Consider the following 27,509-nt stretch of genomic DNA (forward strand, 5'->3'; position numbering starts at 1 on the left):
CCCAGCGGGAGGCCACCAGCCTGGCCCAGGCCGCACCTCCTCCTCCACCTCGGGATGGCAGAAGGAGCGGGTGGACAGGTCGTCTGTGAGGTCCTCGTGGCTGCTGTGCGGGGGCTCCACCTTCCCGCTGAAGAACAGCACGGTCTCCGGGCTGGGGTTGGGCCACGACAGGATCCCCTGTTTGTCCACACAGCACAGGACCTGCAGGGGGAGATGGGGGTGCGGCATTTCCCAGGCTGCCAGGGTGCTCCGGAGAGCCGCCTGCCGAGGCGGGGTCCTCCCACGGGGCCGCCCTCACCGTGACGGAGCCCAGGCTGTGCAGCAGGCTGGAGCTGTGGCTCAGTGTGGGCGACGTCCCCTGGATCACCCGCAGGAAGTGGCCCCAAATGCAGCGCAGCATCTCCTGGGGGCAGAGACAAGGTGCTCGGCCACATTTCCCTGAAGATGGCCTTGGGGACCGATAGAGGAAACGGTCTGGGGGAAGCGTGTGCCCCCCCAGCAGTGACACGTTACCCACATGGGACGGGGGGGCCAGAGGGGCTCTGAGAGGGAGGCTCAAGGCCATAATGCAGGGGCACCTGGGGGCTCCAGAAGGGGCCTTGGGGAGCTCGGGCTGGGGGTACAGGGCCAGCATCCATCCGGGTGAAGGTACCTGAGAGGACACGGCTTCTGTATAGCTGCTAAGAGTGTCCTCCGAGAACTTGGCCAGCTGCACAGAGAAGAGGGCGTGAGACTTGGGAAGGAAACTGCCACCGTCCCGCAGGCCTTGGAGCCGGCGGGTGGGGGCCTCGCACCTCTCCATGAAGGACACCGGGCAGCCCCGGAACCCGTCTGCTGAGAGCAAGGGTGGATGGATGCCTGGCCATCCCTGGGGCCTAGTCTGGAGACCCTGCTGGCTAGAGAGGCGGAGCCCTCAGAGAGCTGCCCAGGGCTGGCCGTGTGCTGGGCCGCAGGGCGGGAGGTGGGGTGGCTGCACTTCTGCCCTCTTTGCTGGGGGCACAGCCCCCTCTGTCTTTCTGTTCCTGTCTTTGGCTCTTTCTGCACTGTCCCACACCCCCTCCCCGAGGCCCGGGAACTACTGACCAGGGAGCTGGGGCGAGGCCTTGCTCATCTGGGCCAGGACACGGGCTTCTCCACAGGCGGTTGCCAGGACCCAGAGGACCGGGAAGAGCAGGGGGAGGATGGGCAGGACGCCATTCACCTGGGAAAGAGCGAGCCCCGCTGAGGTGCCTGGGGCCCTCCCCTGAGCAACAAGGACCGCTGGGGACAGCAGGCAGGAAGCGGGGAAGGAAAGCAGGCGCTCCAAAGCGGAAGTCTGGGAGGCCCCTGGGCTGGGGGTGGGAGGGGCAGTCAGGGCACCATGAGGGGACCCAGTCTCTGGGGAAAGAGAGGAGAGGGCAGTCTTACCTGCAGCTGGAGGAGAGTGTATTGCCAGGTGGTGACACCCGGGGCATTGAGCATGAAGCGCAGGGCGTTGGTGATGAGGAAGCTGGCCTGTTGGGGACAGGAGAGACACTGCCTTAACGCCACCCCTCCCAGGGGGGACTTAGGCTCTAAGGCACCCCACCTTCTGACCACTCACACTCCCCCACCCCTGGCACTGGCCGGCTCACACCTGGACCCTCCTGTCTTTGCTCACAGGCTTGCCTGAGTCTGGCTCCCAGGGTCCCCGAGCCCCCAGCCCCCAGCTGCCCCCGCCACGGCCCGGCCGCACACACCAGGACCACAGGCACCGCGTAGCGCAGCATCACCGACTGCACTGTGAACCTCTCGTTGTCCAGAGCGGTCACCGGGCGGGACAGGGCCATGTCCAGGCACCACCTGCAGAAAGAGATGGTCCTACACTCGGGCGAGCCTTGGGTCCTGCAGTTCCCCGCTCCCCTCCCAGGCCCTGGCCCTGGGAGAATGGCCTCCTGGCCACTGTGGCCCATGGCCACCTCTGATAGCTGTCCCTTCCGAGTCCAGACTGAGAAGGGGTCAATCACCCAGTCGAAGAATTCTCACGAAAGGGACTTCCTTCACAATCCACCTTGCAGTGTAGAGGACATGGGTTCAATCCCTGGATGGGGAACTAAGATCCCACATGCCGTAGAGAAACTAGACCGCGCATCACACCTACTGAGCCTGCAAGCCACAACTGAGACCTGACACAGCCCAACAAACAGACTGGAAAAAAAAGAACCTCACAAGAAGCTAAAGCGAAGGCCCCGCAGATGCCTGCTCTAAGGGGCCCGGGTACGAACCAGGCTCCTTCCTGTCGCCATCGCCGGCTCACGGCTCACAGGGGGAGGCTCTGGGGGGAGAGGCTGGGGGACAGCGCAGCGCCCCCACCTGATGTTGTCGATCACGGGGGTCTCGAGGACACGGAAGAGCCGGTGCTGCTGGGGGTTCTGCGGCCCCTTCTTCACTTCTCCCCGGGGGGACGGGGGTGGTGAGAAAGGGGGGAACAGGTCTCCCGGCTCCAAGACGATGTGCTCGTCGTCCTGCCAGAGATGAAGGGGAGCAGGCGGAGGGTAATCAGTGGGTTCCGGGGAAGCCACTCTTCCTTGACCATTCCAGCGAAGCAGAGACATCTCACCAGGTTAAGGACCATCAGTGAGCAAGGAGTCACCTGGGGTGGGTTGGGCAGAGCCTGGAGGATGGGTTTCCTAGCAACTTAAGGATCACAGGGAAGGAAGAACATGATGAAGAGAAAGATGTCCCAGCTTTTCTCCATTTTTCCTAGAGCGCATGCCAGGAAACCCGTGAGCTGGGCAGCAAGCGTCAGGATTAAGCCCTGGGACCCTCCCACCACTGCTGGTGGACGTTCCCACAAAATTTCCAGGGAAGGAGAGGAGCCCCCAGCTACCTTGATGCCCCGCAGGGAAGCAAAGGATTCCTGGCCTGGCCTCAGAGCTATGATGTCGCCTTCTACCAGCAGGCTAACCGGCAGGTTGACGAGATGTCCATCTCTATAGGCCCAGTGCAGAGACCAAGATGGTGCGAAGGGCATGTGGAGGTCTGGATACATGGCATCTGGCCACTTGACCTCCTTGCCATCCCTGAGGGCATCTGATGAAGGTGGAAAGACAGACACAGCCTCACCCAGAGCTCCGCACACACCAGCCGGATCCAGCATGCTCTCCTCGCTTCCCCAGAAGGCCTGTGTCAACCCGCACCACTCATTCCAGCACTGACCCCGCTGTAGGTCCGCGCCCTGCCTGGCCTCACCTTGGATTTGGTCAATGACGCCCCGCAGTCTCCGTTCTACCTCCTGACGCTTCAGCCGATCTTGCCGCCCAATGAGGACGAGGTTGAGGAGCAGCAGGAGGAAGAGCGCTGAGGCGTTCACCAGCTCCACCCCGCGGCTGGCAGCAAGAGGGGAGGGCGTCCTGGGGGTCCTGGCCAGCGGGGGGTGGGGGGCTCTGCAGCCCAGCCAACCCAGGGCCCCACACTGCCCTCCCCACTCCCTTCTGCTTCTGACAGCAGCTGGCCAAGCAGATTCTCTCTTGACCCAGGCTCTGACTGCGGGGGGCAGTTCCCTGTCTCCCGGGTGGGTACGGGGACAGGAGAAGGACAAGCCCAGACCCTGTGCTGCGATAGGCAGGAAGAAACCCCACCCACCCAGGGCCGAGGGCTGCGTACCTGCCGGCTGGCTGGCCCCCGCAGCAGGCGAGCAGCAGGAACACAGCCAGGAGCATGAGCGAGGCGCCCGGCCAGTGGAAACAGGAGCAGCGGTTCCCATGGTGCAGGAAGCTGCTTCTCCACATCTCCTGGAGGGGAGGAGCCGGGGAGTGAGAGGCCAGGGGACAAGCGGGGGACAGGAAGGGGCCGGGACTCTCCGACCTGCTAGGATCTGACTGCCTTCCTCCCCAGCCCACCCGATCCTTCCCCCGTGGCTGCCTCCGTCATCTTGCTTCAGTCCCGGCTGGGGATCGGGACACCACTCTGAAAGGAACCGTGACTCCTTTTTGATTTTTAGGGATGCCTCGGTCGGGTCATGCTGCCCAGGAGGACAGGGTGAGTCCCAGCCCTGAGAATGGGCCTCCCAAGCTTTTCCGCCACCCCAACTGTACAGCCCTATACCACGGCCACAGGTGTGGAGCCCTGGACCAGGGTCACAGGATAAAAATCTCTGGGACTGACCAAGCCCCATAGCAACTGTTGCCATGAGCCTCCGGATCTAAACCAGCCAGTCCCCCGACCCTGTATTAGGTCAAATACCCACCCTATTATCAGTCCTATGGCGTCCCATCACCTAACGCCATCACTCCAGTAGGAATTTTCTCTGTCTTGAGGCTATAAAAATTGGCTGCCAGCCTTTGAAAGGGTTCGGCTCTCCCTCGAGCCGGCCCACTGTGCTAACAGCGGCTCCCACTCTAGAAAACTTTCTTCTCCTCTCATTCTGCCTCACGTCTGCAAATTCCTTTCCCACCCGCGCACGGACCAGGACACCAGCTAGGCTCTGGGCTCCCGGGAGGACGCGTCACCTTCCACGTGAGACATTTCTTCCGCTCCTTCAGGTGTCCATCCAGCACTGCCTCCAGCTGCTCCTTCAGAATGCTGAGGGCCTTCCGGGTGGACAGGCCCAGGGCCAAGGGCGGCTCGCCCTGGAGCGGAGAGGGGGTGGCGCTCGGCATCCCACGGGAGGCCCAGGCCCCCTCCCCTCCGGCCTCACCAGAACCTTCCTCCCTCCTCCCAAGGCCTCGCCCTCCCTCCCCCCTCACTAGCCCCTGGCAAGCAGTAGGGGTCATGAGCATGTTCCCCACCGAGTGAAAAGATGTGCAGGTACACAGTCCCTGCTCTTCAAAGCCCAGTTTAACACAAAACTAGAGGGACTTCCCTGGCAGTCCAGAGGTTAGGACACCACGCTCCCAATGCAGTCGGCACAGGCCTGATCCCTGGTCGGGGAACTAAGATCCCGCAGGCCACCTGGCGCAGCCAAAAAGTAAAATAAAACGGGACCAGAAACACCTTTCTAGGCTCAGCGTCTTCTAACTCTCCTTTCACTCAACTCCTGACCCACTGCCATCAGCAGCCCAGTACCACTTGGGCCGTGCTCACCGCCCAGCTCCCCTTACTTCACTGGGGCCATCTCTCCCAGTTCTCCGGCTGGAAAATGTGGATTGTTTAAGTGTGAGGGGCTTCCCTGGTGGCTCAGCTGGTAAAGAATCCGCCTGCAATGTGGGAGACCTGGGTTTGACCCCTGGGTCGGGAAGACCCCCTGGAGAAGGGAAAGGCTACCCACTCTGGTATTCCCGACTGGAGAATTCCATGGACTGAACAGTCCGTGGGGTCAGTTGCAAAGACCAACTTCCGCTTTCTAAGTGGGGAGAAGAGAACTAATCTAGAGGTACTAGCTTAAAGTTCTCCTTAGTAAAAACGTGAAGGAGAAAAACCCCACCAACTTCTGTCATCACCAGTTCATTAAAGGGAAGCTACTGTAACACTGATGGCGGGAAGAACACAAGCTCAGAAAAAGGTTGCTCCCAGGCTGCTCCTTGCAGCAGCCGCTCCCAGGAAAGGGCCTGTACCGACCACACCCCGCACTCCCGCTCGCTGAGGGTGGGTGAACGAGGCACGGACCGGGTGGTTGGTGGCACATTTTCCTCTGTGGCCCCACAGCCTGACCTCTGCCATCGAGACCCCCTCTCCTGGGCTTCTCGCTTCCTCTGTCCTGTCCACCTACCCCGCAGTCCCTCCTGTGACATCTCCACAACACTGTGTACGTTTCCAGGGAAACATCAGCCACAGGAATTCGCCTGCCAGCAATAAGCTTCCAACTCCTAAATCTAACCTGTAGCCTGACCACTGTCCTAAATTCTGACCTGTTTCTGAACTGATCCACAGCTCTTTCATAGGTATCTGTGAGTTGACACGTGCGAAACCCCAAAACTGCCGCCCAGCTCTCCCCACCAGAGCCAGTAGCCCTCCTGCAAGTTACCACCTCACCCAGGCATTTCAGCCCCTCCCCTCAACCCCTGCCTCCCCTTCCCGCCTCCCAATGCCTACCTTCTATCCCAGCCAGGGAGCGCGCATCTGATCAACTGACCCTGTTTCCCTTTAAAATCCAGCCCAGACTCCTGAGCATGGTCTGGGATCTTCTCCAGCCTCTTCTCCTGCTGTTCCTGCCACATGCCCAGCTCCGTGAGCTCATGTGCCAACATCTTCCTGCATTTTCCTAGCCAAGAACACACTCCCTGCCCCAGACAACTCTTACTTCTCTGAGACTCGGCTCAAACACCACCCGCTCTGGGAAATTTCCCAAAGCCCAGGGCTGCACGTACTGCAGGAGGCTGGTATTCCAACGGCACCCCAGGGCGCCCTGGCTCACAGGCGGCGCTGCAGAGCGCTGTCGCCATAGGTCTGCTTGTCTGGCTCCCCCACCAGACAGACAGCCAGTTCCTTGAAAACAGGTGGTGAATTCTTCCATGTCTATACTCTCCCACCAGACACAGGGCAGCGGCTCAATGAATACTTGCTGAATGAATGAATGAACGAACGAACGTGTAGCTTCACGGGTATCAAGGACACCTTAACGAGGGTTGTCAAGTGTTCAGCCACTCAATTGTGTCTGACTCTGTGACCCGATGGACTGCAGCCTGCGGGGCTCCTCTGTCCATGGGATTATTCTCCAGGCAAGAACACTGGAGTGAGTTGCCATTTCCTGTTCCTGGGGATCTTTCCGAACCAGGGATAGAACCCGCATCTCTTGCATCTCCTGCGTTGGCAGGCAGTTTCTTTACCACTAGTGCCACCTGGCAAGCCCAACCCAGGACCTACGGCAGAACTGCCTAGAGCTTTTACAAATGTGCAAGTCCAGGTCCCCACCCCAGACCTACCCAATCAACGCTTCTGGAGGTGAGGCCCACTCTGGGTGGATCTGAGGCACAGATCCCCAGCTGGCGGTCCAGGGGAAAAGAAGGCCCCTGGGAAAGACAGGGCCTGGGGGAGCAGTGAGTCTTTCCCAGGGCAACCTGAAGAGCACCAACGTGGGCTTTCACCAGGGAAAGTTCTGAGCAAGGAGAGGGAAGGCCTAGCCCTGGGGCACCAAGAAAGGGTCTGGGTTTATCCACTGGGTCCCGGCCAAGCGTCACTAAGCCAATGGGGCCCTGGCTGCCCGGGTTCACAGCCCTGCCTCTCCGTTCCTACCCTCGGGGTCCTGCCCTGACTTTGTCCACTAATGTTTCTGGATTTCCTCCTCCCTGCGGGTCTCCATATTCCCTCCACTCCATGGCAGCCTAGCCCCTCACCAGATACACATCTCCACCACTAGGGGTTGATGGCCTGAGGTGGCATCCCCTGGCTGCAGACTGGGCACCGGGGGCTTGTCGCCAGCTCTCTCAGCCTGAGGGGTGAGGATGGACCCCAGAGTGGGTCCCACCCAAAGACCTCCCAGCTCCTTCACTTGAACCCCAACCCCCCATCCCTGCTCTCCACAGAGGCTCTGGGGGATTATGAGATGAGAGCTGCCTCTTCCAAGAGGGAAGAACTGGTCATTTCAGCTCAGGAAGAAATGGGCCTCCAGGCAGGGAGCTGGCACCCCCTTAAGGGTAAACACCTCCCTCTGGCAGGGATCCGGGCCGAGAGCCCATGGTCCAGAACAAAGGAGTACCAGGTAAGGCCAGCACCTCTGCCTAGACTCCTGGCTGGAGGGAAGAAAGCCTCCAGGGGCAAGAAGGAGGAAGAGAAAAGCAAAGGGTGACCAGAGGTCTGTCCAGGGCCAAGGGGCTGGCCCCGGAGGGGGATGCCTGCCCCTCTCGTCCCGGAAAACCCCGGAAGAAGAGAGTCTGGGAGGCCCGCCTGTCCTCCCCCTGCCCCGTCCTCCCTAAGGCTCAACCCTCCGAACTCCCTTCCCCAGCAGGGAGTGCGAGTTCCCAGGGTGGACTTGCCTAGGCCAGGTCTCCAGAAACTAAAGTGAGTACACCTCCTGCGGGCAGGGGAGGGCTGGCTGGCAGAGGTGGACAGGCTGTGCGCCAAAGGGCAGGAGAAAGCAAGGGCGACAAAGCCCACGGGGCTGCGGGGTCACCCGGAGAGCGGCTTGGGCCGGAACAGGTGCCAGGCTCAGGAAGGCTAAGGGAGCAGCCGGGGCGCAGCCTTCCTCTGGCCGGGCCTTTAGACCATGGACACTCAGCAACTGCCCTCCGCCTGCCCTGCAGCTGGCCTGTACCCGCTGTCTTATTTCAGGCACCCCAAACCCCCTGAGTCCCCCACCCACCGATCGTTTAGCTCCTTCTCTGCCTCCAGGTTCTTGGAACCTAGAGTCTGCTCCCCTCCCGGGGTGGAAGGAGGGGCCAGAGGGTGGCAGAAGCTCCAGGGGCAGCGGGAGGTGAGCACGGAGCCCCCGTGAGTCAGCCCCCCGCATGTTGTGTCTGGTCTGGAGCACCCACTCCAGACTGGCGATTAAAGGCAACACAGCAAGGGGAAAATGAGCCATTGTAATTATATGCCTCCTGAGGAAAGCACCTGCCCACACAGAAGCCCCAGGGCCCGACACCGCCCTTCAATCGACTCTCCGCGGTCCGCAAACCCAACTGTTGTGGCTGCACACGAGGCCTGATGACAACCCCCTCTCCAGCAGGAGAGCCCGGGTGTGGGGAAAACCACTGTTTCTCTGCTTTTCCCGAGGCTTTCCACCCACGAGGTGTGAGAAATGAAGCGGAGGAAATTGGTGAAAGAAAAGGCTCCTGGCGGCCCTTCTCAAAAGCACTGAATGAGGCTGGGCACCCACAGTGGGTTCGGTGTAAGGCTGGGGCTGGTGTGAGAGATAAGAACCCAGGTCACACGCACTCCATCTAAGGTCTGCTCCTCTCCGTCCACCAAGGCCAAGAAGGGCGAGGAGAACCTGTCCCAGAGGGATGCTCAGAGGCTCCTCCTCCCCACCCCCAGGCACCTCCAGGAGGCTTCGGGGGTCAGCAGCCAGGTCTCCACGCCAGAGGGGAGGGGCGGCCCTGCTTCTTTCCCGACACTGAGGTTTTCTGGGCAGAAGCAACCATGTCCCACTCTCTGAGCTGCTCAGCCTCCACTCCCGAGGCCCCAGCAGGGGTGGGCTCAGGAGGGCTGCCACCACACCCCTCACTCCCTCTCCATCTCATCACCAAAGGAGGACACGGGTCAGGCCCGGGGATTCAGGGAGCAGCAGGTGGTGACGGATCTCTGTCTGGTCCAATCAGAACCCAAGGAACCTGCTCCAGAACCGAATCTGCTCCCCAGGGCCCAGAGCTAAGCATCTGGGTCAGTCTAATGAGGCTTCAAGAGCCAGTACACCTGGGCTGCCCTGTGCCACCATGGTCAGGCTTCTCCGGTGGCCCAGAAGCAGAAGCCCTCAGCCGCCCACCCCCTCCGGCCCCCAGACCCGTCAGGACTCCTCTGAGGTTCCCTCAGCAAAGCAGCTGTCTTCTTTCCTGTTTGACCTGTTTCAGGAAAAAGTGGACTCAAGGTCCCCTAGACTCAGGGGGACCAATGATGAACTGGCCTCGGCCACAGCACAAAGCCACTAGTCAGAACCAGCTGACCCTCTGCCAGGTCCCCTGGGTCACAGCCTTCATGGCTGGTGCAGCGGGCAGGGGACCCAAAGCTGGACTCCACGATGTTGGAATCACCGGAGCAGAGATTCGGCCACTGTCCTCCAGGACATATGACAAGCATCACCACGAATCTCATCTGAGCTGGGCCAGACAGACCCGAATCGACTCCACCGACAAGCAACTCAAAGCTTTAAGCAGGGGCCCCTCCTCCTCTTCCTCATACGGACCGGGCACTTTCACCCACCTCCTGCGGACAAGACCCAGGAAGAAACCCTGGTGGCTCCTGTCTCAAGACCCATGTGGTCCAGGGGGAGACGCCTCCTTCACGGCCCCGAGGACGGGCTGGCATCCAAGCCTTGTATGTGGTGACCTGGGTGCCGGCATACCGTGAGAGGGTGCCCCACGGGGAAACGCGGGCTCCCGTCCCGCTCTGGGTGACCATGGGTGACTCAGGGGCTGGGTGGGCGGCTCCACACCCCGGCTTCCTGGTTCCCACTCCCAGGCCCCTTCCACAGTCCTTGCTCCCTCTAATGCAGGTCCAGCCTCCACCTTCGACCCCACCGTTAATCCAAAGCCTCCAACACAAAGCAGGGAAGCCGGGTGGGCGGGACGGGGCTGTCAAGCCCAGCCGGCATACTCACTTTGCCGCCTTTGCCCTGAGGGGCCGTCCACAGCTCTGCCCGCTTAAAGAGCATGGGGCAGCACCTGGGCCACAAGCGAGTCAGCTACCGGGCTGCCAACACTGCCTCCAGGGAGGGCGAGAAGGAGACGGGGAAACGGAGAGGGTGAGGGAGGGCAGGGGAGAACAGGGGAGAGGGCTGGAGCACGTGTGAGCGAGGAGGACCCTGCGCAGCGGTGGCAGCAGCGGAGTGGAGCTTCAATCTGCTGATTAATTCAGCCTGTTCCCAGTCATGCTGCAGATCGAGGGAGGGAGGAGGCGGAGGAGGAGACCAGGCTGCCATGCAGGAGGGCGGGGCAGGGGTGGGAGAGAGGGGAAAGCTGGCAGCGGCTCTGCCAGATGTCGGGGGCTTGGCCCATTCAGCAGGGGAGGCACCGTGGGGAGCCCGGAGCTCGGGAGGCGCCCACCAGAGGAGAGGCTGGGCAGGAAATGGTTGCTGTCGGCCCGCAGCCCCCAAGGCAGCTGCCGGCATCAAGGAGGACCTGGTCTCTCACGGCCCCAATCCCTTTCCTGGGGCCCGTGTCACTGGGCGAGGTGAGGGGCCCTACCGGGGGAAGTCCCCCAGATCCCTGACACTCCAGCATGGAGCCACGACAACCGCAGCCCTCTCCTCTGTTAGAGCTGCAGGAAGGAGGGGAGGGGGGGACTTGAGAGTTATTAATAGCAGCACATCCTAGAGGAGGGGAGAGGACTGACAAGTGAGAAAACTGGAGCAGTGACTTCCAAGAGGGCAGAAACCGGGGGACCGGAGAGGGAGGGAAAAGCCCCTGAAAGGAAGCCTCTGCGGATCCCAACAACGGACCAAACTCCTTCCCACCAGGTCGGGGGGCCTCCAAGAGCCACTCAGCGGTGCCATGCAGAGCTCAGCCAGCAGCCGTCCGCCGACTGCATGCAGACGCTCCTGCCCAGGTGCTGCTGGGACAGGACACCGGGCCTCGTCCCCAGAAGAAAGTGAGGCTGCGGACCTCCTGGGGCTTCATTCAGGGCCTGGGTGTCACTCCGGGACCCCGAGTTTGACACACAGGAAGCTGTCAGAACGGACCCCCTGGATGACGTAGGGGCAAAAGACCCTGGGAGTGGACAGGAGAGTTCTCTGCCTCCCTCCAGGCCACCCTGAGGCTGGGGCAGGAACACCTCGGCGGAGATGAAACGGTCTAACAGGTCGAAAACCTGAGTGCGGGCTGGACCTGAGACAGGCTCTCCAGGGCTCTGCTTCCTAGACAACACCATCTCCTCTGCAGCCAGCCTCGCCCCTCCCCATTCTCTAGCACAGTTCCCCGGGGGGGCCCACCCCAGGCCCCGCCAAACCCAGAGCTGAGTGGGGATAGGAAAGGAAGGGCCTGGGCTGTCCAGGGGTTAAGGGCAGGAAGTCTCCCGGAGGACGGGGGAGGAGGGGTTGGCTTTAGAGGCAGTCACTCTGATTTTGGGCAGCAGCTTTAGCAAAGTGCCCAGGAAACTCCTGACCCCCAGCCCCGGCTCCCAGGGCACACTCCCCTTTAGCTTTCTAAAAAGACACTGCTCTGGGGGAACCACAACTAAGCAAGCACTGTCTCTCCTGTGCAACAGCCCATAGGGTTTAACTCAGGTGCTCCACAGCCCCCAGCACAGCCTTCCGGTGTCCGGTCCCCCCTTTCCAACACTGTCCGCTGCAGCAAGTGCAAGGGGAACTTCTGAGAAGGAGAGACCCAGACCGTCACTGCCAACGGCACATCCACCACGGGCTGGAGACGGGAGAGCGGTGCCTGCCGAGCACACTGAGGACAGGTAGGTCACAAAGAGGAGGGGGGCAAGATGCAAAGGATCAACCGGCAACAGCCAAACGGTTGCCAGGCAACGACAGGCAGCCTCACCAACAACTCCCAGCATGTCAGCTCACCCACTCCCGTTGGAGGCCCCAGGGATCCACTTTATAAGCCTACATTTACACAACTCACAAGGAACCTCAGGTAGAAATGTCATCAGATCTATTACTTAGCTGCTTACCCTATAAATTCCTCAACTAGTCTGTCTGTAAGCCAAAGGCCATCCCCTGGGGGCCTAGAGTTCTACCAACCACAGGGAGCATTCCATGAATACAACTGATGATGGTGGTGATGGTGCTTTCTAGAACAGGAGAGCATCTATCCAGAAAGAAAAAGAAGAGGATGAAGGAAAACAAACCCTCCCCAACAAAAGGCATCCAGCCTGGGTTCACAAGTGTTCTTTGGGCTTGAGAGAGAAGCCAGCCCCTAGACCACAGAAATCTGTTTCCCTGATTCAATAGTAATGGATGTTTCAGCCACAAGCTGGAACCAGAGGAAGATACTGTCCTCTGTTTTGGGGACATTCAACCTCACCCAGGCAGGCCACCTCATCACCACATCGTAACCTTCGGAGGGAGGGCGCTCCCTGGAATTGAGCAGTGCATGGCCCTTGCAACTGTACGCAGCAGCCTTGCACCCAGGCTGGGGGTGGGACAAGTGCAGCCTTGCCTGCGTGCCAATCCCTGCTAGGATGGACACTTGCACAGCAGCCAGAGGCCTCTGTGAGCAGGAGGCTGAACACACCTGCCTTAAGCTCAGGTCCACGAGCCTGCTCCACAGCCCATCCAGAGGCACGTGAATCCTGGAGCTGAACATGTCAGCAGTCAGCCAGGTTCCAGTGTGTGGACCCACGGCTCCTTCCCCAGACCTCCCAAGGTCTCTTTGGCAGGAAGATCACTATCATAAGTTCAAGTCAATAAATATTTACTAAGCTCTTTCTACATGCCAGGCTCTATGCAAGGAGCCAGGGACGCTGAGATAAAGCGGGACAGACAGATGGTGTCAACACGGCATAGCAAGGACGACGGTGGAGGGGCTGTGAATGCTGGAAGAAGGGACTCCGGAGGGAGGAGGAAGTATCTGGAGAAGGTCATGCTTAAACCAGATCTTGAATGAAAGAAAAGTAGAAGTCTGGCAGGAAAAGGAGGGGGAGGGGATTAGGTAACAGCCTAAACACGAAGTGTGTACCCAGACTCTAAAGCACTCAGAATTACCAGTGGTGGGACTTCCTTGGCAGTCCAGCGGTTAGGACTCTGTGTATCCACAGCAGGGGGCACAGATCTGATCCCTGTTCAGGGAACTAAGATCCCAGAGGCCGCACAGCACACCCCCCAGAAAAAGAATTACCAGTGGTAAAGACCACGGCAGGGGAGGTGTGGGATGCTGGGCCAATGGGCAGAAGTGGGCGTGTGGAGGGCTCTGGACCCCATAGTAAAGGTTTTGGCAGGCGACACAATGACTTTTAAGCAGGAGCAACAAAAGGTCAGCTCTGTATTTTGGGTAGCTTTCCCTGCCCACCCAGTGGAGACAGGGGGTCAGAGACAGGGGGACCTGCTAGGAATGTGTGATGGGAGTCCAGGCAGAGATGTAAGGGAATCTTCGTCCCAGGAGAGGGGTACTCGGATCGACGACAAATCTACCTCCGCGTAAAGATGGTATATGTGGAGGCTGGGGGTGCCCAAGTCAGGCTGGGGGGTGCCGCCTGGACCCCTGGGGGGCTCACTCCCAGCTGATTCAGCAGCTGTGCCTGGAGTTTGACTGGGGAGCTCTTCCCTAACCAGAAAGAAGGCGCCGGACAATACTCAACAGGGCTCGGCAGGCTTGGGCAGAGAGCAAACAAGCGAAATTACACAGCCCTGGGCGAGGAGTGGAGACTGGCTGGGAGCCAACCCCGATCGAGAACTGGCTCCATGCGGCCACGTTCACTGGTCCACCCTCTGCCCTTGAGTCACAGCTCCTGGAATCCGTGCGTTCCGGCCGTCAATGGCCTCATCGAGGGATCAGATCACGTGCTACAAGCCCCAGAGCCACACACCCCACCTCTCATTTTCAGTGTCAAGCCCCCTCACGAGGACCTCCCAGGCAAACACAGTCGGGAGAGTCCAACAGAAACACACACAGTCCCCAGGAGGGCAACCATCGCGGCCTACCTCGTGCTTCTCTTTCAGGTCCATGGGCCCAGAGTACTGCAGGCATGCCCAGAGGACGGTGGTCACCCCCGAAAGGAAGGTTCCTCTGCAACATGTACGAACCCCAGTGACTCTGTCACAGTCACCGTGACATCTGGGGGAAAAAGAAGAAAGAGGTTCCATGGGGCTGTTTCTGTGAAACACAAGAGGATCACCTCAACAGTCGAGCAGGACATGGAGGAGACGGTGCCCTGACCGCTGGGCCCCAGCCTGTCCTGGCAGCTGGCAGCTTTGTGAAGTCAAGAGGGAGACGGCTACAGAGGGGATGCTGGAGGGCTGTAAGCTTCCCCTCTTTTAACCTTCATTTTTGGAGGCATGTACACTTTGTTCTTTGACTTGCTGCCTTTCAGCGAGTAGGAAAAGCCATGGCTCATTAGCTCTTTATTTTTGGAAGCACTGCATGGCATGCAAGATCTTAGTTCCCCAACCAAGGATGGAACCCGCACCTCCTGCAGTGGAAGTGCAGAGTCTTAACCACTGAACCACCAGGGGAATCCCTCCTTGGCTCTTTAAAAGAGAAGGTATGGGACTTCCCTGGTGGTCCAGTGTTTAAGACTACGCGTCCACTGCGGATGGTGTGGGTTCGATCCCTGGTCAGGGAACTAGGAATCCTGCATGTCACACAGTGCAGCCCCTCCCCCCAAAAAGTGAAGGTAAACTGGAATCTAGATACAACTGGAATAATCAGGCAAATGGTGGAGAGAGCAGCAGAGATGATTGGGGTAGAGACATGCTTGCTCCACCTTGTGGGAAACACACACCGTAAGCAAATGCGTGCACGCCCAGGGCCGCGGGCCTCTCTTGCACCTGGTCAATGGGGCAGTGCTCAGTAGGCACCTGGGCGGGTGCCCCAGGCTGCAGGGTCCAAGGCAACAGTAATGCGGAAAATGAAGATTTAGTCTCACCTCCCCACCTCCTACTCCCTCCCCATATAACCCCTGACCCTCACCCATACACACTTTATAATTTCAGACGAGTGTTTGGGTGAAGAGTGCGTGCATGCGTGAGTGCAGGCTAAGTTGCTTCAGTCGTGTCCAACTCTGCGACCCTATGGACTGTAGCCCGACAGGCTCCTCTGTCCATGGGATTCTCCAGGCAAGAATACTGGAGTGGGTTGCTATAACCTCCTCCAGAGGATTTTCCCCACCCAGGGATCGAACTCGTGTCTCTTATGTCTCCTGTATTGGCAGGCGGGTTATTTACCACTAGTGCCACCTGGGAAGGCCAATTAGCTGCAGAGAGAGCAAACTAACCTGCTCTCTAACAGTTCTCTTGGGGCCGACAGCACAGCCTTATTAAGAGGAGCTGGTCAGAAGCCCAGGAGAACTGTCTAGAAACAATTAAAAAAAAAAAAAAAAAGCTGTGTCCAGAGGACCCCAGGCAGGAGGCCCAGGCGTGGCAGGCACTAAATCCGACCCACAATCCCATCCGATCCCTCACGGGCCTGCATGGCTGAGTCTGCCCGTCCCTCTGCTCTGCCAAGCAGGGCTCACAGTCCCAGAGGTCAGAGGCAGCCAGCTGACATGGGATCCGGGGAGGCTGAGTGTGCATCTCCCAGAGGCCGCTCTGACTCGGGCACCCAGGCCCTGTTTACAAGGACAGCTCAAGGTCCCCATGACAGCCCATCCCAGCGGGGGCTGGAAGAGACAGTCACTGCACAGAGAGAGGCATCAGGAGCCATGCGGAGATTCCGCTCAACTTCTCCGCCAACACTACCAGGGTGAGACGACTGTGCGGCCAGCTGGAACCGCAGCAGCTCCGAAAGGGCAGCCAGGAGCACGACATTCTTCTGTGAGTCTCTGTGTTCCCATCACTCCATACATGGGATTCTGGGAGAGAGCCGGCCCTAACTGCCTAATCTGAAACCAGTAGCTGTGTCCTTAAAGGGCCAGGTCTACTCCCCGCCCATGGTGAAAAAACCCACAGGCTTCAAAGCCAAACACCGGTGGCTTCAAATCCTGGCTCCATCATGTGCCAAGTGCCAAATGACCTTGGCGAATCACCTGCCTCTCTGAGCCTCAGTGTACCTGTTCAATGAAAGGGAGTGATGATGCCTATTTCACAGTATTAATATTGACACACTTCACTCAGGTCCAACTCTGCGACCCTATGGACTGTAGCCTGCCAGGCTCCTCTGTCCATGGGGTTCTCCAGGCAAGAATACTGGAGTGGATGGCAGTGCCCTCTTCCAGGGGATTGTCCTGGCCCAGGGACTGAACCCACGTCTCTGACGTCTCCTGCACTGGCAGGCGGGTTCTTTACCAGTAGTACCACCTGGGAAGCCCAACACACACCCACAAAAATGACTAAAATGAAGAATACCGACAGTACCTACTGTTGTGAGGACATGAACTGGAAAATCACTGGTGGGACTATCACATGGTGTAACCACTTGGGAAAACGTTTTGGCAGTCTCTGATAAAGTAGAGGTGACTGCTGAAAAAGGCGGGGGTTAGAGGCACCAACCTCTGACAGCACCACCGCACCCTCGGAGTGTAGTGGAAAGTCCACATGTAACTTTACAGTCAGCCCTCCAATTTACAGTCCTGCGTTATGGATTCAACCCACCATGGATCATGTAGCACTCTGGTTCGTATTCAGTGAAAGAAATACAGATATAAGTGGACTCATGCAGTTCAAGGGCCAACTATAAACACTTATTACATGACCAAGTAATCAAAATATACACCCTCACAAATATTCATAGCAATTTCATTCAAAGTAGCCCCAGATTGGAATAATGCAAATGTTCACTCACAGGTGGACAAATGTCCACTCAACATTGAAAAAACTAAGATCATGGGATCCAGTCCCATTACTTCATGGCATATAGATGGGGAAACAATGGAAACAGTGAAAGATTTTATTTTCTTGGGCTCCAAAATCACTGCTGACAATGACTGAAGCCATGAAATTAAAAGATGCTTGCTCCTTGGAAGAAAAGCTATGACAAACCTAGACAGCATATTAAAAAGCAGAGACATTACTTTGCTGACAAAGGTCCATATAGTCAAAGCTATGGTTTTTCCAGTAGTCATGTATGGATGTGAGAGTTGGACCATAAAGGAGGCTGAGCACCGAAGAATGGATGCTTTCAAACACCACAGTGTTAGAGAAGACTTTTGAGAGTCCCTTGGACTGCAAGGAGATCAAACCAGTCACTCCTAAAGGAAATCAATCCTGAATATTCATTGGAAGGACTGACGCTGAAGCTGAAGCTCTAATACTCTGGCCACCTGATGTGAAGAGCCAACACATTAGTAAAGACCCTGATCCTGGGAAAGGTTGGAGGCAGGAGAATTAGAGGTTGACAGAGGACAAGATGGTTGGATGGCATCACCAACTCAATGGACATGAGTCTGAGCAAGCCTCGGGAGATGGTGATGGACAGGGAAGCCCGGTGTGCTACAGTCCACGGGGTCGCAAAGATCCCGAGTGAATGAACAACTACCACTCACAGGTGAATGGATGAACGTGTTATGGTTAATGCGTATAATGGAATTCTACCCAGCAACAAATACATACATGCAACCGATACGTACAACAATGTGGCTGAATATGAAAAACATCTGATGAGTAAAAGAAGCCACTCACAAAAGAGTGCCTACTGTATGACTCAATTTACATAAAATTTATTATTGTTGTTTAGTCATTAACTAGTGTCTGATTCTTTGCGACCCTATGGACTGTAGCCCACAAGGCTCCTCTGTCCATGGGATTTCCCAGGCAAGGATACTGAAATGGGTTGCCATTTTCTTCTCCAGGGGATCTTCTAGCCCTAGGGATTGAATCTGTCTCACCTACATTGCATGTGAATTCTTTACCACTGAGCCACGTGGGAAACCCATATAAACTTTAGAACAGGCAAAACTAATCAATCATGGCAGCAAGCAGATCAGGAGTTGCCTGGGGTCAGGGAGAGGGAATGACCACAAACGACACAGAGATCTTTTGTTTAATATTGTGACTGTGAGTGGTGGTTATGGGATGTATACATTTGTCAAAATTCTTTGAACTATATACTTAATGGGTTGGCAAAAATATTTGTTCAGGTTTTTCGCAACATCTTACTTTTTGGCCAACCTGATAAACAGGTATGTTTTATTGTATGAAAATAGAGTGCTTCCATAGAGCTGATTCTCAGAAAGTACAGTGGAATCTGAGGTACAGCCGATCTTTAAAATGCCTAGCACATGCCAGATGTGGCTGATCTAAAAGAGAAGGCTAATGAAGCATTTATCCAGGGCCGACAATGGCAGATACTTGGTAAGTCTAAGGAATGGTCCTGTTTTCAAAGAACTGTAAGATGAGGTCCCTTCCCTAGAGGGATTTAAAATACAGTGGTTTGGGCTATTCTGAAAAAAAGATAACTAAAATTCAAGTTGGCCTTGAAACACTAAGTGAGAACTGCTAACAGGTGCGTAGGAGGAAGACTTACCTAAGCAAGAGTCACGAGTCCAACCAAGGCACCGAGGAAGAAATGCAGAAGCCTTTTTGAAAGACAGAGATCTGACCTATTCGGTTAGAGCAGAAGGCCTGAGTAGGTCAGAGTAAAGAAGTAAATGAAGGATCACACAGGACAGGGAAATCGGGAACTCTTGCAACAAGGCGCCCTGAGGAGTCACTGGAGGTTTCTGAGCAGGCCTCGGGATTTTAAGAGGGTAGAGAATGGATCAGAGGAGAAAGGGAAAGAAATTACAGGCAGACGAGTTAGAAGAAAATGACAGTCACCCTGGTTCACTATGACGAGTGTCTCAACAAAGGAGGCAAAGAGAGTGACCTGGTGGACGCTTCCTGGCTCAGAACCAGCGTCAAAAACAGCCAAGTAAGTGATGAGGGCTTTCTGGGGGTCCAGTGGATAAGATTCCTCCTGACAACGCAGGGGACACGGGTTCAATCCCTGTTCTGGGAAGTTCCCGCAGGTCTCAGGGCAACTAAGTGCGTCTAGAGCCCGTGTTCCACAACAGGAGAAGCCACGCACCAGCCTAGAGAAGAAAACAGAAGAGCCTGCACACGGCAGCAAAGGCCGCGCAGCCACAAGTACACGAAATGTTTCCTTTTTTAAAGAGAGCTTAAGTGGGTACCCAACGTTCAGGCTGAGGACTAGCTGAGGAGCTGGCTGTCCATATCTCTCTGTTAGCTATGGTGGCATTCTAGGCACACCCAACCCATCAAAAGCATAATTTGGTGGACTTCAGCTAAACAGCGGTGCCCAAAGTGTACTGACTGATGCGGGAGGGAGGGAGGCTTTTAATCACAAGTCTCAGAGTTCTATCCTTGGTGGCATCCTAGTCAGTAGTTTCATCAGTGACTTGGGTGAGGAAACAGACGGTATGCTAATCAAATTCTCGGGTAGCACAAGCCTGGAAAGGAGATCAAAGCCAAGCTCCAAGAAGATCTCAACAGGCAGAAATGATGGGCCAAATGTAATAGATTCAACTCAACTGTAAGACATTCAATATTAATTCCTGTCCTTAGGTTCAAAAACTACTGTATAAAACATTCTAAAGGAATTATCCTTCAGTTAAAAATAAAAAAAAAATTTTTAAAACACTACTGTAGAAAACACTGTAAAGCAATTATCCTTCAATTAAAAATAAATTAATTAAAAATTTTTAAAAAACTACTGTATAAAACTACTACAAATGGCTTGTGTGCTAAGTTGTTTCGGTCGCGTCTGACTCTTTGTGACCCCATGGACCATAGCCCGCCAGGCCTCTCCCTGGGAAGATGGGATTCTCCAGGCAAGAATACTGGAGTGGGTTGCCATGCCCTCCTCCAGGGGATCTTCCCAACGCAGGGATCGAACCTCCTGCACCAGCAGGCAGGTTCTTTACCACCAGCGCCACCTGGGAAGCAGTTTCAAAATAAATGGCATGGCCACCCAGAGTTCATTCATATTTAGGTCAAAGAACTGATGCTTTCAAACTGTGGTGCTGGAGAAAACTCTTGAGAGTACCTTGGACAGCAAGGAGATCAAACCAGTCAATCTTAAAAGAAATCAACCCTGAATACTCATTGGAAGGACTAATGCTAAAGCTGAAGCTCCAATACTTTGGCCACCCGATGAGAAGAGCCGACTCAGTGGAAAAGACCCTGATGTTAGGAAAGACTGAGGGCAAGAGGAGAAAGAGGCAACAGAGGATGAGATGGTTGGATGGTATCACCGACTCAATGGACATGAGTTTGAGCAAACTCTGGGAGCTAGTGACAGACAGGGAAGCTTGGTGTGCTGTAGTGCATGGGGTTGCAGAGTCGGGCATGACTTAAGAGACGGAACAACGATAACAATAGACATGCTGCTGCTGCTGCTAAGTTGCTTCAGTCGTGTCCAACTCTGTGCGACCCCATAGACGGCAGCCCACCAGGCTCCTCTGTCCATGGGATTCTCCAGGCAAGAACACTGGAGTGGGTTGCCATTTCCTCCTCCAATGCATGAAAGTGAAAAGTCAAAGTGAAGTCGCTTAGTCGTGTCCGACTCCTAGCGACCCCATGGACTGCAGCCTACCAGGCTCCTCCGTCCATGGGATTTTCCAGGCAAGAGTACTGGAGTGGGGTGCCATTGCCTTTTCCAATAGACATGCTAAGTACCCCAAAAGAGAAAAGTAAGTCTCCTGCTTGCACATTTCAGAGCACACCTGAAATAATTTGCTCATTTGTATATCATACACTGAGAAGGACACCGACAAAAGCGGAAGGTTTCCAGGCAGAAACTGCCAGGTTGGAGAATCTGTGACATGAGAAATAGTGGAAGGAGCTGGACACCCTTAGCCAGGACACATACCAAAAACATGTCCGGTCTGAGCAGGGCTAGAAGGGCCTGATGGCTGCCAGGGGAAAGAAGGGCCAGGCTCACTCTGGGAGGCTCCAACAACAGGGCCTAGGCTAGGGTGAGGAAGCTACAGGGAGGCAGACTGGGACTTAACATGAACAATATCTTTTCTTCGTTTTTGTTTTTTGGCCACAAGGCTTGTGGGATTCTCAGTTCCCCAACCAGGGACTGAATCCGGGCCACGACAGTGAAAGCCTGGAATCCTAACCACTGGGCCACCAGGAAACTCTTGAGCAATTTCATTACATAGTTAAAATTGCATTTAAAAAATGGAAGAGGCTACCTGAGAGGCAATGGGCTCCCCATCACCAGAGGGATCCAAGCAACGGTGGGAAATTATGGAGCTAATAAACACATCAGGCAGCAAATAAGAAAGACATGACCTTCTATGGTCTCTTCTAATTCCAAGAGACTCTGAAATCAAGAAATCCAGGAGCATTTACCTATGAAAAGATGCTCAACTCCACTCACAGGAAGAGACATTCAAATTAGACTACCCCAAGGGAACAAAGCTGGAATATTTTCACCACCGGACTTCAAGGTTTTGTAAAGCTACACTAATCAATGCAGTGTGGTATTGGCCTGGTAATAGAATCTAGAAATAGATCCAGACAAATATGGTTGATTGATTTTTGAGAAAGGTACAAAGGCAACTCAGTGGAGAAAAGACAGTCTTTTCAACAAATCATGCTGGAACTAAATAATCAGATATTAAAAAAAAAAACAACCCAAAGTTTGTAAATATAGCTTGCACCACACACAAGAATTAACCAGTAATGGCTCCTAGAGCTAAATGGAAAAGTAAAAAGAAGAAATAATAAGAGGAAAACCTTTGCTAACTTTGGGTTGGGTTTCTTAGAGTCAATACCAAAAGCTGCTGCTGCTACTGCTGCTAAGTCACTTCAGTCATGTCCAACTCTGTGTGACCCCATAGACGGCAGCCACCAGGCCCCCCTGTCCCTGAGATTCTCCAGGCAAGAACACTGGAGTGGGTTGCCATTTCCTTCTCCAATGCATGAAAGTGAAAAGTGAAAGTGAAGTCCCTCGTCGTGTCCGACTCTTAGCGACCCCATGGACTACAGCCTACCAGGCTCCTCCGTCCATGGGATTTTTCAGGCAAGAGTACTGGAGTGGGGTGCCATCGCCTTCTCCAAATACCAAAAGCACAACCTACAAAAGATATTAATAAATTGGAACTGAGTAACTGATGACAGGAGTGGGAGGAAGAATTTTCACTGTATATACTTTTGTGCCTTTTGAATGTACCTCGTGAATGCACATGTATCTTTAAAAAAAAAACAACAACAGCAACCTCTCACTTCTGGGTATATACCCACGAGATGTGACATCAGGGATCCAAACAGGTATGTGTACACTCGTGTTCACAGCAGCATTATTCACAACGGCAGAAGTGGAAGCAACCCAAGCGTCCATCAACAGACGAACGGATATACAAAATGTGGCTGATGCATACAATGGAATAGTAGTCCATCTTAAAAAGGAAGAACATTCTGACACGTGCTGCAACATCAAAGAACTTTTAAGGCCTACACTATGTGAAATAGTGAGTGTAAGTCGCTTAGTCACGTCCGACTCTTTGTTTGACTCCGTGGACAGTAGCCCACCAGGATCCTCTGTCTGTGGAACTCTTCAGGCAAGAGTACTGAAGTGGGTTACCATTCCCTTCTCCAAGGGATCTTCCCGACCCAGGGATTGAACCAGGTCTCCCACATTGCAGATAGATTCATTACTGTCTGAGCCACCAAGGAAGCCCAAAGTGAAATAAGCCAGTCACAAAAGGACAAATACCATATGTTTCTTCTGACATGAGGTTTCTAAGGAGTCCAATTCCTATAGACAGAAAGTACAACGGTGGTTTCCGGGGACTAAGGAGCAGGGAATGGGGGGTAAGTGTTTAACAGGGACAGAGTTTCAGTCTGGGAAAATAAAACAGCTCTGGAGATGGATGGTGGTGATGGCTGTATAACAATATGAATGTACTGAACACACCGAACTGGTTAAAATGCTAAGTGTTGTGCTTTGTATATTTTACCACAATATATTAAAAAAGTCAGCAACTTCTGATTTTGCAATTGGCTCTGGCTTTTATTACAAGCAGTGCGTTCCATGATGACTTTAGGGATGTTTATGCTCAAATTCAATAAAGGCTTTAAAAAAAAAAAAAGAAGATACTGACATTAAGAAAACTAAGTTCATATTATATAATTATACTATTCATATTCATACTATTCATTCATATACTATTCACACTATAATATTCATATTCTTAACTGTAATGTTTCTAGTTTCCCAAAGGCCACTGTGAGCCCTGAAAGTCTCCTTCCCTTGGGGACCCCTCATTCCCCATCACTTTAGGCCTCCGGATGCAGGCATCAGCTCAGGTCTAATCTGGCCCTTAACCTACTTGCCATGCCATGTGATCCTGTTTACTACTGGCTCGGCAGCCGCAGGCAAAGCTTATTATTAAGCTGGTCACCAAACCACACATTCTGGCTGGCCGGTCCATTCGGAAGAAAAACATTCCTGCTGCAGCTTAGCCTTTAGTTCACCTGTGTACTGTAAACAAATCTGGGCCTACTCAGAAACCGGGGTTCAAAGAATGTTTTTAAAGGAGCCTATCTTTCAGGTAGAAAAAGATGCTCTCATGAAAACAAGGCTGACACACAGCAGAAACTTACACAGCATTGTAAAGCAACTATACTCCAATAATAAAAGTTTTTTAATTAAAAATCTCATTTGGAGAACAAAAAGCACTTAGCAACTTTTGGAAAAAATGAAATAAATTATGATGTATGGATTAAAAAAAAAAAAAAAACAGGACTTCCCTGGTGGTCCAGTGGTTGAGAATCCATCTGCCAACGCAGGGGACACGGGTTCGATCCCTGGTCCAGGAAGATTCCACATGCCTCTGGGCAACTAGGCCCATGTGTCACAATGACTGCAACCACTGAAGCCTGAGTGCTCAAGAGCCCACACTCTGAACAAGAGGAGCCACTGCACTGAGAAGCCCTCACTCAGCAATTGGAGAGCAGCCCCTGCTTGCCACAACTAGAGGAAGCCCTCAAACTGCAACAGAGACCCAGTGCAGTCAAAATAAATGAGTAAATAAAAACAAAAACGCTGACACAATAATCAGATTTAAAAGATCAGCACCCACTGATCAGCAGAGATGTGCCAACTACGACTGGGAACCTTGACACTTAAACACCAGGAGTGAGTGGATTTGGGAAAAGCTATGATCAGAACTCAAACTTGAGTTGGGTGAGGTTCAGTTGCGCCTTGGGTCGTAGGTTATGGTCTCCAACCTCCAGGGTCTAATGCTCGATGATCTGAGGTACAGCTGATGTAATAATAATAAAAATAAAGTGCACAATAAACATAATGCACTTGAACCACCACCAAACCATCCCCCCATAATCCATGGAAAAACTGTCTTCCATGAAATTGGTCCCTGGTGCCAAAACGGTTGGGGACGGCTGGGTAGCTCATGTTTACAATAGCATGCTTCCCTCTCTATACAGAAATCGTTTCCCAAGCTCAACATTAGGGAAGGACCAGTGGGAGGAACCAAAGGATTGCAACCTGCCTTTCTCATGAGTTCCGCAGGAGTTAAGCTTTCCAAAAGGCTGATTCTCAACCCTCGGAGCTGGTACTCCCTAGCAACTTCTCAAAATAGAAATGTGAAGGGCTTTCTGTTGGCTTCCATCTCACCGCCCAGCCCTGGCTCTCCCGGTCGGGTCACCACAAACAAGGAGGGGGTGGAGGCGGTTCAAGGGCAGTTAACTCTCACTTCTTTGGCAGCTGGTTATCAACGGGATGGTTTGTACTTCACCTCCCTAGGCAAGGCACTTCTCCATGGTCTCTGCCAGTTTCCCTACTTGTCGTTCTGACAAAAATCAGTGAGAAAGGAAGTTGCAGCTGAAATAAGCCTTCCAGGGTATGTGGATTTTATGTGAACATCTAGCCCCAGTTTCACACTTAATGACAGTCTACATTCTGGTGTCTTCTGATCTTTATAGTGATTTTTTTTCTATTCCATGGATCACTTTTACCTTTTTCTTTTTTTTTCTTTTACCCAACTTTTTAGATAATGAACCTGGTGCCCTTTTTTCTTATTTAAAACTACCTCACTGGAACACGCTCGCTCTTCTTTTGCCCAGATCACCATAAAGACATACCACCATAATATTTCTTCTTCAGTGCTTCTTGACTTTTTTCTGTTTCCACACTGCTCTTATACACAATCACACTCTCTTAATAATACCTCTAATTACACTGCCAAGTTCCCTGAAACCAAGAAAGTGCTACCTCGCCCTGACTCCACCCGCCCCACCCCCGCCTCCCCTGAGAATCACTAATTTACACCCACAAAGATATACCACAATAACTATTAATCAGCCAGTGAACTACTTGTTGGTTACTTAAAATTAATAAATGCAAAATATATTAAGTAAATGCTAGACCCCATGAAAAGGGATTCTCTGGCGGCTCAGATGGTAAAGAATCTGCCTGCAATGCAGGAGACCTAGGTTCCATTCCTGGGGTGGGAAGATACCCTGGAGAAGGGAATGGCAAACCACTCTGATATTCTAGACTGTAAAAATCCCATGGATAGAGAAGCCTGGTGGCCTACAGTCCATGGGGTCACAAAGAGTCGGACATGACTGAGTGACTAACACACACACACACAAAGATCCCATGCAAGGGATCCTATACATACAGGCCACGTCATTTAAGGCTCACAACCACCCTGCAAGAGGCTGAGAAAAAATAGGGAACTTGGTTTTCTCAGATCACACCTAGGAAAGGACATGCTGTAATGGGTAAAGAGCTCAAGAATCTGGACTTGATGACCCTGGTGACCCTGGCCCTGGCCCTTTGCATCTCTCAACAGTTAGTCCCAGGCCTCCCAGGTGGCTCAGTGGTAAAGAATCCACCTGCCAATTCCAAGACACATGGGTTCGATCCCTGGGTGGGGAAGATGCCCTGGAGAAGGAAATGACAACCCACTCCAGTATTCTTGTCTGGGAAATCCCATGGACAGAGGAGCCTGGCGGTCTATACAGTCCATGGGGTGGCAAAAGAGTAAGACACGACTTAAGGACTAAACAACAGTTAGTCCCCACATCTGTAAAATAAAACGTTAAAACTCCCTCTTGACTTCCATCTTCTAAGAGTACCCAGGCTTAACTGAAGTGAGTGTCTTGGATAAAGCATGAGAAAACTAGCGTTGTCCCGGTGGACAAAATAACACACCAAGAAGGAAAATAGGATTCGACACAGAACTCCCTGCCTTTTTTTTCCCCCAAGAGCCACACACACACACACAGAGGGTGGGATGGAGCAGCACGTGACCATATCAATGAGCACGCCGAAGTGCAGCCGGTGGTTACACACCAATGAAAGAGCAGGGTTTCCCTCGTATCTGGCACCGGGCAGGGGCTCACGCTGCACACGAGGGACTCTAAGTACTGGCTTCAGCGGTGAGCCGCTGAGGAGCCAGAGCGCAGCAGAGGCAGCAGTTTAAAGGGTGGCAGTGACTCCTGCTGCTTCCAAGGAGTCTTGAAACCTTCGGGAAAGGTAGAAAGGGGCGGGGAGGGGGAGGCCAGGCACGCTCCAAAATGCAACGTCGCCGCCGCTCTGCGCGGAGAAGCAACCTCCGGCTCCGTCCACCTGGACATCGGGGTCGTGATCAGCACGAGGGCCCGGGCGGCATTTGAGAGCGCGCGCAGGGGAGACAACCGTCCGAACTGAGGCCGGGAGGGGGGCACTCCCAGAGACCCTATGAATAAACTGGACGCCAGCGCTGGAGGCCGTCCGGGCCAGGGCCCAGGCACGGTCATTCCCGGGGCAGGGAGTCTTTTGTTGGCTGGAGGCTTCGGTTTTTGACGCGGGACCCCCAAGGGGCCCAGCCAGGGCCGAGGGGCAAGTGTGAGCCCCTGAGAGGAAGGAAATGGCCAAGAGCTGGAGGCAAAAGCCAGTTCCTTGACTCCTCCACCGAAAGGGATTCCCTCGAGGCCATTCCCTGGGTGCAGACCCCAGACTCCCCTCCCCTCGGCCAGGAATCCCGAGGAGGCGGAAGGCCGGACCCCACGCCCCTGTGCTCCCCTTGCTTCGGGCCACGGGCCTTCTCGTACTTACCGGGGCCGGGGGACCGGTCTTCCTCGCCCGCGTCCTCTCCCCTCCCTGCCCCCTCCTCACTTCACGTCCCCTCCTCCAGGGGCCGCGGCCATGTCCGTTACTGGCAACTCCAAAGGGGTTTGCCTCTTTCTCCGACAATGGAGACCGCTAGCTCGCTCGCTAAAGTCCTGGGCGCCGATTGGTCAAAATCTGAGACGGGGAGGATTTCCAGCTTCTTATTGGTAGAGTGGAGCGCGAGGCTGTAGCCACAACCACCCCTCTGGGAGCCTGGCGGAATTGAGTGCCAAATGCTGCCGGCGGGAGAGCTCACAACCGCTGTCCATCCTTGAGCGTCGTTCT

General features: G+C 54.3%; 1 protein-coding gene across 1 annotated transcript in view; it reads right to left on the reverse strand.

Annotated features, from left to right (window-relative positions):
- TMEM94 (transmembrane protein 94) overlaps positions 1–27,272 on the reverse strand; it is a 36,275-nt gene extending 9,003 nt beyond the window's left edge. Inside the window, 14 exon segments of the mRNA XM_005221315.5 lie at positions 37–201; positions 299–403; positions 653–709; positions 1,084–1,095; positions 1,097–1,201; positions 1,408–1,494; positions 1,719–1,821; positions 2,332–2,483; positions 2,849–3,051; positions 3,211–3,347; positions 3,625–3,752; positions 4,470–4,589; positions 14,138–14,270; positions 27,171–27,272. Of these exon segments, the coding sequence (XP_005221372.1) occupies positions 37–201; positions 299–403; positions 653–709; positions 1,084–1,095; positions 1,097–1,201; positions 1,408–1,494; positions 1,719–1,821; positions 2,332–2,483; positions 2,849–3,051; positions 3,211–3,347; positions 3,625–3,752; positions 4,470–4,589; positions 14,138–14,161 (1,398 nt within the window). The 5' untranslated portion in view covers positions 14,162–14,270; positions 27,171–27,272.
- Positions 27,273–27,509: the final 237 nt, after the last annotated feature.

This window comes from Bos taurus, chromosome 19 (assembly GCF_002263795.3).
Source record: "Bos taurus isolate L1 Dominette 01449 registration number 42190680 breed Hereford chromosome 19, ARS-UCD2.0, whole genome shotgun sequence".
In the NCBI taxonomy this organism is placed as follows: domain Eukaryota; kingdom Metazoa; phylum Chordata; class Mammalia; order Artiodactyla; family Bovidae; genus Bos; species Bos taurus.